The sequence below is a fragment of the Dendrobates tinctorius genome, unplaced genomic scaffold (assembly GCF_039654945.1).
Source record: "Dendrobates tinctorius isolate UK_male_01 unplaced genomic scaffold, ASM3965494v1 ptg000249l, whole genome shotgun sequence".
Classification (NCBI taxonomy): Eukaryota; Metazoa; Chordata; class Amphibia; order Anura; family Dendrobatidae; genus Dendrobates; species Dendrobates tinctorius.
In genome coordinates this window covers 5,424,121-5,438,769 of record NW_027361916.1, presented here as the reverse complement: position 1 = coordinate 5,438,769, position 14,649 = coordinate 5,424,121, and the positions used below count along the sequence as shown (strand labels likewise).

The 14,649-nt window shown below is 44.1% G+C and overlaps 1 protein-coding gene across 1 annotated transcript; it reads left to right on the top strand.

Annotated features, from left to right (window-relative positions):
• Window positions 1–385: 385 nt before the first annotated feature.
• LOC141063299 (uncharacterized) lies at window positions 386–13,533 on the top strand. The gene is made up of 6 exons (XM_073557356.1): window positions 386–535; window positions 665–844; window positions 918–1,041; window positions 1,125–1,222; window positions 1,421–1,511; window positions 11,466–13,533. Exons 1-6 carry the CDS (start codon window positions 458–460, stop codon window positions 12,917–12,919), a joined length of 2,025 nt encoding a protein of 674 aa, XP_073413457.1. The 5' UTR covers window positions 386–457; the 3' UTR covers window positions 12,920–13,533.
• Window positions 13,534–14,649: the final 1,116 nt, after the last annotated feature.

Below are 14,649 nucleotides of genomic sequence, written 5' to 3'. Positions count from 1 at the left end.
CAGTGACCGACTCTGGCGAAATCTGTCTCTAGAGCCGCAGTAGAAGATGAAGATGTCGTCCTCATCATGAAGGAGTTATTTCTCATGTCGTGTGTAATGAATATCTCCTGCAGTATTGCTAATGCCGATTCCAGGGTCGGTAATGAGACGAGAATTAGCGTTATGGAAGATGAGTCTATGAGGAACGTGTTCAGCTGACGACTCCGAGGAGGAAACTGCTTGTTGTCTGTGGCCTAAATATATAGGTTTTATTAGTAGATGTCAGGGAAGAAAACTAAACCCTGTAAGATAATAAATCTCCTCATATGTTTCCCTCATTATCTCCAGTAATTGTATTATTACACAGGATTCTTATGATGTTACATCGGATCATCTTCTCATTCAGGTCTCTACAATATCGGATCCTCTCAGTGAAGATCTTCTACAGAAGAGAATTTTCCTGATTTACCCATCAAGGATGGATATGGACAGAGACAAGATGGCGGAGAGGATGTTACACCTCACCCTAGAGATCCTCTTCCGTCTCACTGGAGAGGTGAGAGATTCTGATGACCTCACATTACATCATTCTTATCTATGGGAATAACAGATGGACAGAACTGGAGAGGTGAGGACTCTGGAAATGTCTATAGTGAGATTTATGATTGTGTCTCTCCATAACCAGGATTACACAGTGGTGAAGAAGACCTCTAGTGATCGCTGTCAGGACCCTGTGTCTGAGAGATGGGGAAGATCCCTGAGCCCAATCACGGGGCCTCCACCTCACCCCCTGATCCATGAGGACATCAATGACCAGAAGATCCTAGAACTCATCTACAAGATGCTTGAGCTTCTGACTGGAGAGGTGACACTGCTGGGACATTATACAGTAACAATATGAAGGGATCGGGGGATGACGGTATCATTGTACGTGTCAGGTTCCTATAAGGTGCCAGGATGTTGCTGTCTATTTCTCCATGGAGGAGTGGGAGTATTTAGACGGACACAGAGATCTGTACACGAACGTCATAATGGAGGTTCCCCAGCCCCTCACATCACCAGGTAATAGACAGGACTAATTACACACGGCCTATAATTATCTGTATGTAGAGAATTAATTCAGTCCCTGTATGTGTTTCCTCCAGATCTATCCAGTAAGAGGACAACACCAGAGAGATGTCCCCGTCCTCTTCTTCCACAGGACTGTAACCAAGAAGATCCCAGTGCTCCTCAGGATCATCAGGTAGATGGAGAGAAGGTGTCAGGAGATCTCCCCTATGATGTGTAGACGGCTGTGAAGGTCTTGTGCTCAGTCTTGTTTTATCCACCAGTATTATATGTTTTATACTTGTGTGATGAGAACGGTGGAGATGGCAGGATTAGAGCTGATCATAGATGGGACTTCTCCATCTGTCGGTGACTTTTACAATATTTGTTTCAGGGTGAAGATCTGACTCCTATTAATCCTACAGAGACATATGTGAGGGATGATGAGCGGTGTAAAGAGGAGATTCCCACATATGACTACCCAGGTGAGTAGTAACCACTGAATGCAGAGAAGTCACAGATTCCTCTCAGTCACCGGCTGTGGCTGCTTTATCGGTGGTGTAGTCCGGCCGTATTACCATGATCACCATTTTGCCTCTAGACCACAACATTCTCCTCTACCCAAAACTGTTCAAATGACTTTGGGCATTGAAAGCCCTTTTCTATAGAACTTAACCCTTGGAGGATCCACCTAACCCCTGGGATTAATGTGAGGGTGATCCCTTAAGGCAAGATCTATATGATTGCTTGTACCTGACCCAATATAGGCCGAGTGCGCGCTTAAAGAGTCACACGGAACACAGAGTTAGATGTCTACTCCTTTCTCAGTAAAGGCTTGCACGCAACTGAAGTTTATTCTCAAGACAAAGAGACAGGAAATGGGTGTCACACAATCTTCTGAGTAGCCAGTGTCAGTCTATGATAGGTCCATTTCAGCTTCACTTCCATATATGGTATCCAGTATCTCAGCTTCTGCATTCCAAGGATTCCATCCAGGGTGCTGTCTGAAGACACAGACGCCATCTTGGTACACCATATCTGAACTGACTTATATAAGGTTGACCCAGCCTATTTTGACCTTAATGATCTGGCCATTTTTAGCAATTCTGACCAGTGTCCCTTTATGAGGTAATAACTCAGGAACGCTTCAACGGATCCTAGCGATTCTGAGAATTTTTTCATCACATATTGGGCTTCATGTTAGTGGTAAATTTAGGTCAATAATTTTTGCGTTTATTTGTGAAAAAATTGGAAATTTGGTGAAAATTTTGAATTTTTATTCTATTAAACCAGAGAGTTATGTGACACAAAATAGTTAATAAATAACATTTTCCAAATGTTTACTTTACATCAGCACAATTTTGGGAAAAAAAAATTTTTTTGTTAGGAAGTTATAAGGGTTAAAAGTTGACCAGCGATTTCTCATTTTTACAACACCATTTTTTTTTAGTGATGACCACCTCACAATTGAAGTCACTTTGAGGGATCAATATGACAGAAAACACCCAAAAGTGACACCATTCGAAAAACTGCACACCTCAAGGTGCTCAAAACCACATTCAAGAAGATTATTAACCCTTCAGGTGCTTCACAGGAACTAAAGCAATGTGGAAGGAAAAAATGGACATTTTAATTTTTCCAACAAAAATGTTCTTTTAGCCTCATTTTTTCATTTTCACATGGGCAACAGGATAAAATAGATCCTAAATTTGTTGGTCAATTTCTCCTGAGTACACAGATACCTCATATGTGGTCATAAACCACTGTTTGGGCGCACGGCAGGGCTCGGAAGGGAAGGAGCGCCATTTGACTTTTTGAAGGGAAAATTAGCTCCAATCGTTAGCGGACACCATGTCGTGTATGGAAAGTATGTAGTGTGTGTGGTGTTGTGTATGTCAGGTTGGTGTGTGGTGTAGTGTACATCAGGTCAGTGTGTGTGTGTGGTGCAGTGTACGTCTGGTTGTGGTGTAGTGTATGTCAGGTCGGTGTGTGTGTTGTAGTGTACGTCAGGTCGGTGTGTGTGGTGTAGTGTATGTCAGGTCGGTGTGTGTGTGGTGTAGTGTATGTCAAGTCGGTGTGTGTGGTGTAGTGTATGTCAGGTCGGTGTGTGTGGTGTAGTGTATGTCAGGTCGGTGTGTGGTGTAGTGTATGTCAGGTTGGTGTGTGGTGTAGTGTATGTCAGGTTGGTGTGTGTGGTGTAGTGTATGTCAGGTCGGTGTGTGTGGTGTAGTGTACATCAGGTCGGTGTGTGGTGTAGTGTATGTCAGGTTGGTGTGTGTGGTGTAGTGTATGTCAGGTCAGTGTGTGGTGTAGTGTACGTCAGGTCGGTGTGTGTGTGGTGTAGTGTACGTCAGGTTGTGGTGTGTGATGTAGTGCATGTCAGGTTGGGTGTGTTGTGTTGTGTATGTCAGCCTGGTGTGGGTGAGTTCTGTAGTGGAGTGTCAGGATGTGTTTAGTCCCTGGACGTGTGATGAATTCTGAAGCATTCATTCATACACAGTGCAGGTTTGTCGGGACACGTTTCACATTGGAAACGAGTTTCCCTTCTTATCCCCCTTTTATAGCACACCCGGCACCTTTATTTTTGCTCTCCCCTTAGTGGGAGCATGTTGTCCTGGTACCATACGGGAAACTTGAGTTCCAGGGGTGCTGGGACATGCTCCGTCCTCCTCTCCAAAATTCATGGCCTTTATCACCGCCTCCTGGAACTGAAGGAAGGTGCTGTTGGTCTGGCCTGCACATCGTGATAGCACGCATGCGTTATATAGTGCCATTTGTACGATGTGCACAGCCAGTTTTTTATACCACACTTTCGCCTTCCGCATGGCACGATAGGGCTGGGGGACTTTATCAGATAGATCAACTCCCCCCATGTTTTTGTTGTACCCCAGGGCACAGTCCGGTTTGTGGACCTGGTCTGGGGTACCTCGAACGGTGGTGGCCGTGGTGCCGGGACCATGGATTGTTGTCAAGAGAAAGACGTCTCTTTTGTCTTTGAACTTGACCACAACCATGTTGCCGCTACAATGGGCTCGGCTCTCACCCTTTGGGAGAGGCTGCTCAATTAGCGACAAAGGGAGACCCCTCTGGTTTCTGCGCACGGTACCGCAAGCGACAGTAGCTCTGGAAGAGAGGGATTGAAATAGTGCGATGCTTGTATAAAAGTTATCAACGTACAGATGGTCACCTTTATCAAGCAGAGGGTGGACCAAATCCCACACTGTTTTCCCACTCACCCCCAGAGCAGGTGGACATTCTGGGGGCTGGATCCTGGTGTCCTTCCCTTGGTAAACTCTAAAGCTGAGTGTGTACCCTGAGGTACTCTCACACAGCTTGTAGAGTTTTATCCCATACCTCGCCCTTTTGCTGGGCAGGTACTGACGGAACGGAAGCCTCGCTTTGAAGTGGATGAGGGATTCATCCACACAAATTTCCCTTTGGGGAATGTACACTTCAGAAAACTTGTTGCTGAAGTGTTCGATGACCGACCGAATTTTGAACAGTGTATCAAAATTGGGGTCATCGCGGGGAAGGCTGTCAGTGTTGTCCCTAAAATGGAGAAACTTATGAATCGCCTCAAAACGTCTGCGACTCATAACTATGCCAAATACTGGAGTTTGATATAAAATTACAGTACTCCAGTATTGACGAATTTCTGGTTTCTTCACAATCCCCATGTGAAGGACCAGTCCCCAATATTTCATCATTTCTACAGAGTCAATGGGGCTCCAAGTAGAGCATAATGAATTAGGGTTTTCAGCCAAAAATTGCTGGGCGTACAAGTTTGTTTGCTCCACCATAAGACTGACAATTGACTCCGAGAAATAGACTTTGAAAAAGTCTATTTCCCTGAAGTTGGCAGTCTCAAACTGGATTCCTGATTGGGGAACGAAATCAGGAATCCGTGGAGCAACATTCTCAGGGACAGGGGTCCAGGAGGGGGCACTAGTGCTAGGTTGGGGGTTACTCACATTTGGCTGTGGGTCTTCTTCCCCGGCTTCCGTCTCTTCCTCCCTGGGCTCCAGACTATTTCTCATCCTGCAACATCTTGGTGGTGGTAAGTCTGTGTCGCTGGAGGAGGAAGAGTGGGAGGAATAGAGAAAAGTGGGGTCCTCTCCCTCACTATCCGCTTCAGAGGCAGTAAAGGCATATGCCTCCTCAGCTGAGTACACCCTTTGAGACTGGGATGACTGTGACGAGTGGGACATTGTGTGTGTGGTGTGTATGTGTAAAAAAAGATAAACTTATAGTGTGCGTGTGTATGTGCGAGTGTTTGAAACTTTCTACTACAGGAGGGGGCTGTCAGGTGCCGTGGGTCAGGAGGTAGTAGCAGCAGGGTGGTGATCACTGGGGGCGATCACCGGGGCAGGGGGCGATCACAGGGCCAGGGGGGGCGGAATCAGGCAGCATAAGGGAGATCTGCGGCGGCAGCAGCAGGGCGTGATCACCGGGGCAGAGGGGCAATCACAGGGCCGGGGGGTGGAATCAGGCAGCAGAGGGGAGCGGAGGACCGCACAGAGGAGAGATCAGCGGCAGCAGCAGCAGGGGGCAGGGGGTGATTACAGGGCTGAGGGGTGATCATAGGGGCAGGGGGGTGATCACAGGGCCGGAGGGAGTGGAATTGGGCAGCAGAGGGGAGCGGAGGACAGCACAGAGGGGAGATCAGTGGCGACAGCAGCAGGGGGGTAATTACTGGGCGGGGGGTGCAATCACCTGGGCAGGGGGGCGATAACCTGGGCAGGAAGGGGCAATCACCTCTGCAGTGGGGGTGATCACAGGGGCAGGGGGTGTAATGAGGCAACAGAGGGGAGCGGAGCACAGTACCAGAGGGAAGATCGGCGGCAGTGGCAGCAGGCACGGTGATCGGCGACAGCAGCAGCAGGCAGAGACATGTCAGGTGTCAGGGCAGCAGGCAGCACCTCGCTCTTCACCTACCACGGACAGGATGAGGCTGAAGAGCGAGGGCAGCCATACCTGACACCTGCCCCACATCTGATTGGAGGGATAGCGTCACGTGTACGCTAGCTCCAATCAGATCTGGGGGATGACACAGAGGTCACCTAGCTACAGCCAATGGCTGATGCTATTGCAGCATCAGCCATTGCTGATTTGTAATAGTTCACCAAGTTTCATTAGTGAAATATTACAATCACTCTGTTTGGCTGTTTCACTTTCAAAAGCCAATCAGAGCGATCGTAACCATGAGGGGGGGGCAAAGCCACCCCCCTGGGGTTAACTACAGGTCCTGGTGCTCTGATTACACATTCATCTGTATTGGCCTATGACAGGTCGCTGACCCCTCACTGACCTGCCCCCATTATTACATAATGCATATAATAGCATTGATATTATTGGTGATAATGCCTATAATATTGTGGCTATTTTGAGGCTTAGAAAAAAAATTACATCCAGCAAAATGTCACCGGCGATGGCGGCGCCTGCGCAGCAGCATCTATATCAACTATATCAACTTTCCATCAGCACAATTTTGAAAACAAAATTTTTTTTAGTTAGGAAGTTATAAGGGTTAAAAGTTAAACAGCGATTTTTCATTTTTACAAAAAAATTTAGAAAACCATTTTTTAGGGACCACCTCACATTTGAAGTGAGTTTGGGGGGTCAATATGACAGAAAATACCCAAAAGTGACACCATTCTAAAAACTGCACCCCTCCAGGTGCTCAAAACCACATTCAAGAAGGTTATTAACCCTTCAGGTGCTTCACAGGAATGAATCAAATGTGGAAGGAAAAAATAAACATTTACTTTTCTTTCACAAAAATTTTCCTTTAGACCTAATTTTTTTACTTTCACAAGGGTATCGAGAAGGTGGACTATAAATTTTGTTTTGCAATTTCTCATGAGCGTGCCGATACCCCATATATGGGGAAATCTACTGTTTGGGCTCACGGCAGGGCTCAGAAGGGAAGGAGCGCCATTTGACTTTTTGAATGTAAAATATGCTGGAATAATTAGCGGTTGCCATGTCGCGTTTGGAGAGCCCCTGATCTGCCTTAACAGTGGAAACCCCCAACAAGTGTTACCATTTTGGAAACTAGACCCCTTAGGGAACTTATCCCGATGTGTATTGAGCACCTTGAACCCACAGGTGCTTCACAGAAGTTTATAGCGTAGAGCCGTGAAAATAAAAAAAAATAACATTTTTCACAAATCACTTTAGCTCCATATTTTGCATTTTTATAAGGGTAACAGGAGAAATTGCTCCATACAATTTGTTGTGCAATTTCTCCTGAGCTCGCCGATACCCCATATGTGGGAGAATACTACTGTTTGGGCGCATGGCAGCGCTTGGAAGGGAAGGAGCGCCATATTGGAGAGCAGATTTTGCTGGAAGTGTTTGTGGGTGACATGTCACATTGTCAGAGCCCCTGAGGTGCCAGAACAGCATAAGCCCCAAAAGTGACTGCATTTTACCAAATACTTCCCTGAATGAATTCTTCTAGTGGTGCAGTGAGCATATTGACCCCACAGCTGTTCCATAGAAAATTATACCATTGGGCAGTGAAGAGAAAAATTACTGTATTTTTCGGACTATAAAGTGCACCCCAAATTTTCAAAAGGAAAATAGTGGAAAAAATGTGCCAAATGGGGGTCCGTCTTACAGTCCGAATTCAGCTTACCGGGGGAAATCAGCACAGGTGCAAGAGTGGTCACAGATCTTCGGTGGTGCGGTGGCCTCCGGAAAATCCCATCCCAGGCTGTTGCGGTAGCGATGCTCTGTGCTGGGGCGGCAGGTCTCTGTGCTGGAGTGGCGGCAGCGCTCTGCCCTGGGGTGGCGGCAGCGCTCTGTGCTGAGGTGGTGGCAGCTCCCTGCCCTGGGGAGGTGGCAGCGCTCTGTGCTGGGGCGGCCGCTGTGCTCTCTGCTGAGGTGACGGCAGCGCTCTGTGCTGGGACGGTGGCGCTCTGTGTTGCGTAAGGGGCTCCGCCGCCATTTTGTCAAAGCCGGAGGCCCCTGCAGCTCCATTACTGCGATGCGGTGGCCTCTGGGAAAATGGCAGCTGGGGGCGGCGCATGCTCACATTCAGATCTCGGCAACGAGATCTCTGGATGAGATCTGAATCTGAGCATGCGCCGCCCACAGCGTCCATTTTTCCGGAGACCACCGCATCGCAGCAATGGAACTGTGGGGGTTCCCCGGGCTTTGACAAAATTCCGAAGGAGCCCTCCACACAGCACAGAGCACCGCTGCCCCAGCATTTGTAAGTATATATTCATCTATGGATATAGTGACCATTATCACTACATGGATGATTTCCAGAAACTCGTAGTAGAAGTTTCAGAGCAAACATTGCAAAAATGTCATTGTAGTGCCCAATATATTGTGCCCAGCTTGTGTCTCTGGAGACCTCCCCCCACCTACCCCCGGAAATTATTAAGTCAGCTCTACTCAAATGTGTCTGTCACTAAATAAACCAAATGCTTGAATGTCAAAACAGTTCAAAAACGTGGTTCTGTGTGGAAGATTGTAAAGCCGTCATGGAGGCATAAGGCTGGCAGTGATGGGCATTGTGGGTAATAATAGCGGGGATCATGCCTCATTCCTCTCTAGGAACATACACGACATCTTCTCTGGGGGTTCTTTCTTGTTTCAGTTACTGGGATGAGTGCAATAAAATGTCGCTCAGTGAGTCTTCTGACATCTTCACATTCTAAAGGATTGGCGGGGACAAAATTGTCAAAAACAAGATATTCAGTGACCTTTTCCTGATAATCAAGGAAAGTATCTGCATTTCCGGCTTTTTTGTATAACACAAAAGAATTATATGTGGCCACCTGAAACAAATACATGACTAACTTTTTATACCAGATCTATGATTCTCTTGATACCTGGTATGGCTGTAGAACCTGATCTGCAAGGTCCACACCCCATATATTTGTTGTAGTCAATGACAGACACAGGTTTTGGAGTAGTGGATCCCTGTTGGTCTGCAGTGGCCCTTGTGGCATCTGTGGGGATCGAGCTCAGGATAAAAATATCTTTTTATCCTTAATATTAAGGACAAGCAGCTCTCCATTGTGTAAAGCCCCTGACTGCCTCTTTCAGAACTTTTTGCTGACCAATGATTGTGGAAACCCCTGACGGTTTTTGCGAATGGTCCCACAAGCCCCTATGTTATGTTCAACCAGACTTTTAAATAGGGGTATGCTGGTGTAGTAGTTGTCAATATACAGATTGTAGCCTTATTGTAAAAATGGAGATATCAGCTCCCAAACCATTTTTCCAGATGTCCCCAGATAAGTAGGGCGTCCTGGTGGGTTTAGTTGGCTGTCTTTCCCCTCATAAATGTGAAAAGCTGATGTGTATCCGGTTGAACTCTCACACATTTTATAGAGCTTTATTCCGAACCTTGCCCTCTTAGTAATAAATTGCTTGAGGTGCAGTCTTCCTTTGAATTTTACAAGGGACTCATCAATGGAAATGTTTTCTGTTGGGGTGTAGAGCTTTAAGAACATTTCTGTGAAGTCTTCGATGATCGGTCTGATTTTGAATAATCTGTCATGTTCTGGGGCATTTCTGGGCAGGCATTGACTATTGTCATTAAAATGCCAAAATCTCATGAACATTTCATAACAGGTCCTAGGAAGAACAGCAGAAAACATAGGGGTGGCTTGAACAGGGCAGTTGGACCAATAGGACCGAATGCTCGTTTTTTTTAACAAGTCTCAAAGCAAATGTAAGTCCTAAAAATGTTTTCCATTCTAGGACATTACTTGATTCCATAAATTTGACCTAGCATAATAGGATCGTTGATTCTGGCTGATGAATTGGGACGCATATTATTATTATTTATTTATATAGCACCATTGATTCCATGGTGAGAAGGGGTTACATACAAATTACAGATATCACTTACAGTAAACAAACTAAGAATGACAGACTGATACAGAGGGGAGAGGACCCTGCCCTTTCAAGCTTACATACTACAGGATGGTGGGGAAGGAGACAGTAGGTTGGTGGGTTGCAGCAGTTCAGTTGTTGGTTGAGGCGATATCTCCGGTAGTGGTGAGGAGGTAGCGGGGTCATTGCAGGCTATAAGCTTTCTTGAAGAGGTGGGTTTTCAGGTTCCGTCTGAAGGATCCGAATGTGGTTGATAGTCGGACATGTTGGGGCAAAGAATTCCAGAGGATGGGGGATATTCGGGAGAAGTCTTGGAGGCGGTTGGGTGAGGAGCGACATAAATATATAAATTTGTAGGCTAATATGCTCTAGCAAGCTATCTGTCATAAACAAATTAAAAAAATTGGTCCAAAATTTTCCACCTCCACATTTATACCAGGAATGGCATTAAAATTAGGGATGAATGGAGTAGCCGAATCTGAAGCCTCCCATCTGGGAAATGCTACAGCAAAGCCCCTTGGACATTGGTGTGCGCCAATTCACGAGCACTAGGGACAGCGCTAGTACTGGGCATTGTTCCCTGAGTTGGAGACATTTCTCCAGAAGCGATATTTGTCCTTCTTGTTGTACTGGTCCTTGTGTGTGAGGATGGACCAGAATCACTGCTCATTTCTGAGCTATCACTGTCACTGCTACTAAAGCCCTCGAAATCCACATCGCCATCTGACACTGCACTTTCTTCACTGTCAGAACATAAAAGTGCATAAGCCTCCTCTGCACTATAATACTGACGGGCCATTTTATTTATTTATTTATTTTTTTCCCGGAAATAGAAAACTGACTTGACTGAACTCTGACATGACTGACATGACCAAATTATTGGGGAGACAATTGAGAAAAGCCTAATTCTTTAGCCTAACCCTGACTTTAGCCTAACAGTAACCCTAACTGTAACCCAAACTTTAGCCTAACACTAACCCTAACTATAACATTAACTGTAGCCTGGCTTATCTGGTTTTCTATTGACAGATGATGGACCTGAGTGGGGACTTGTTTTTGTGAGATGAGAATTGGTATTATTTTCGCCTACATAACATTGATTGGTTTCTTTTTATTCAATATTTGGGAGGCAGAATGAACAAACAGTTGAACACCGCACACTACTGGCTCATCCAACAAGGTTTTCTATTAGACTGTGAACTGTCATTGTCTTGGTAAATAATTATTCTATCAATGGGATGAAACTGAATGGGAGGAGACACAGATTAGATATTAGAAAAAACTTTTTGACAGTTAGAGTGATCAATGAGTGGAACAGGCTGCCACGAGAAGTGGTGAGTTCTCCTTCAATGGAAGTCTTCAGAGGCTGGACAGACATCTGACTGGGATGATTTAGCGAATCCTGCTTTGAGCAGGGGGTTGGACCAGATGGCCCAGGAGGTCCCTTCCAACTCTATGATTCTATGATTCTAAAGTTTTTTACATAGCTTGCCATTTTTATGGACAGTTTAAGTTGAAATATTCAAAAATATAAAACTCAAGAATATTTTATTTAAAAAAAATGTTTTTTATTTTAGCAGATGACTGTACCAGGAGATCAGAGGGACAGCTGACATCTTCAATTTTTAAATCTGATGATCTTGAGATCCTACAAGATACAACTGAAGTGATTGCTATTACTCCAGATATATCATCATCCATTCACAGCAAAGATCTGTCTGATCCTATGAAACAGGTCACATCTTCTGATTCATTACTTACTACTAAGGAAAATCAAAGTCACAAAAGAGGCATTAAAAAACAAACTGGTCCTAAAGCAAAGAAGTCATTTTCATGTTCAGAATGTAAGAAATGTTTTAACAAGAAATCTCATTTTGTTACACACCAGAGAACACACACAGGGGAGAAGCCTTTTTCCTGTTCAGAATGTGGGAAAAGTTTTATAAATACATCAAATCTTATTGCACATCAGAGAACTCACACAGGGGAGAAGCCTTTTTCATGTTCAGAATGTGGGAAATGTTTTAGCTGGAAAAAACTATTGGTTAATCACCATAGAATTCACACAGGGGAGAAGCCTTTTTCCTGTTCAGAATGTGGGAAATGTTTTACAGATACATCAAATCTTATTGCACATCAGAGAACTCACAGAGGGAAGAAGCCTTTTTCATGTTCAGAATGTGGTAAATGTTTTAACCGGAAATTAGATTTGGTTAATCACTATAGAACTCACACAGGGGAGAAGCCTTTTTCCTATTCAGAATGTGGGAAATGTTTTAACCAGAAAGGGAATCTTGATGAACACCAAAGAACTCACACAGGAGAGAAGCTTTTTTCATGTTCAGAATGTGGGAAATGTTTTACTCAGAATTCAAGTCTTGTTACACATAAGAAAATTCACACAGCAGAGAAGCCATATTCATGTTCAGAATGTGGGAAATGTTTTAAATGGAAATCACAATTGGTTAATCACCATAGAACTCACACAGGGGAGAAGCCTTTTTCCTGTTCAGAATGTGGGAAATGTTTTAACTGGAAATCACAGTTGATTAATCACCATAGAACTCACACAGGGAAGAAGCCTTTTTCCTGTTCAGAATGTGGGAAATGTTTTAACTGGAAATCACAATTGGTTAATCATCATAGAACTCACACAGGGGAGAAGCCATTTTCCTGTTCAGAATGTGTAAAATGTTTTAACCGGAAATCAGATTTGGTTAATCACCATAGAACTCACACAGGGGAGAAGCCTTTTTCATGTTCAGAATGTGGGAAATGTTTTAACTGGAAATCACAATTGGTTAATCACCATAGAACTCACACAGCAGAAAAGCAATATTCATGTTCAGAATGTGGGAAATGTTTTAACAATAAATCAGATTGTGTTAAGTACCAGAGAACTCACACAGCAGAAAAGCAATATTCATGTTCAGAATGTGGGAAATGTTTTAGCAAGAAATCAAATTGTGTTAAGCATCAGAGAACTCACACAGGGGAGAAACCCTTTTTCCTGTTAATGTGGGAAATATTTTAACCAGAAAGCGCTTCTTGATCACCATCAGAGCAGTCACACAGAGGAGAAGCCATTTTCATTTTCTTAATGTGGGAAATGTTTTACTTGGAAATCAACTGTTAATAAACATCAGAGACGTCACATAGGGGAGAAGCCTTTTTTATGTTCATAGTGTTGGAATAGTTTTAATCAAAATTGAATCTTCTTAAATGGATTGTCTCTTGTCATTCCTCATGTTTTCTGACAAAAGGATAAAACTAAACCTTATTAATTCCAAATGTAAAACTAAACCCATAATTCACCCCCTGAAGGTTAATCAATAGGTGACTAATAGAAAAAACATGTACCCCACATCTCAGTATATAGGGTGAGGTGATGTATTGACACTCTCCAAGCCTCTAATTTCTATGGATTTCCTCGTCCTCACTAAAGGCTTCATCAGGAGACTATTTAATATTGACCTATTTTGTTTTTTAAATTCGTTTATTGAACCATAAACAAGTGTACTGCATACATACTGGTATATAATGTTAAGCATAATATAATTACACATATATTTCACACTGCATTAAAATGTACAGCAAAATGTAAATACCAGTTGCATACAAATAAAGCAAAACATAATATGCATTAAATCACAGTGGCCTTGTGTTATTATTCCAGTGATGAGATCTACCTGACTACTAAATCATACCTACCTCTACGAGAACAAAAAAAAAAAACTATTCCGCAGCCTACTTCCACACACTTAGTTGTTTATTATGTGACATCTACACTCTGCAAAGTAAGGTGAGAGGAATTCCACCTCTCCCATATCTTGTCGAATTTACCTGGGCACCCTTTTTTCTGATATAACGTGCGCTCATATGGAATAATCGAGTTTACCAGGCTGATCCAGGACCCGAGAGAGGGAGATGAACTCCTCATCCACCGCAATGCCAATACCTTTCGTGCCATAAACAGCGTCTCTCTTAGGAATATCCCAACATATTGACCCCATGTCTCCTCATCCCATACTCCAAGTAGACAGACCAGTGGCTCAAGGGGAACAGGAATTTGTACCATAGACGTCCGTAGTGATGTCACTTCCCTCCAATATTGTGCAACAACCGGACAACCCCAGATCATATGAACAAAGTCTGCATCTATTGAGTGACATCTCAAACATTCCGACGATTGGTATCGGTCGAGTTGGAGTCAAATATGATTGATTTACAATATATAACTGTATCATCCTGTTGTTAACAGACGGAGATACCTTGATCGATGACTCTAGGATTTCTTCCCACTCCTCTCCCTGTGTATCTGGGATGAGCCTTTCCCACTTCTTCTTAACGGAGTCTATGGTGGATTCTGTCCCTATTGCCAACAGATATGTATATAGAGAGGAGATGAGACCCTGGGGGCCCTGTGATTTAAGGATCCCTATCAAGGGTAGAGATGAAATAGCATTATCTGTACCTATACATCTCATATGTGATTGAAACGCTGATCTTAGCTGTAAATAATGAAAGAACTGAGACCTCAGGACACTGCGATTAATTTGTAATTGTTCAAAAGAGATCAAAGTTCCACAGTCATACAGATCGCCTATCGTAGAGACACTATATTGAGCCCAAAACTCGGCAGATGGATGTTCAAGTAACGCCGGAAGGTAACCATTATTCCATAGGGGCATCTCAGCTACAATATCCTCAAATCCAACCACCCTCTTGATCTGTTTCCATATTGATCGTGCCAGACGAAGCAGG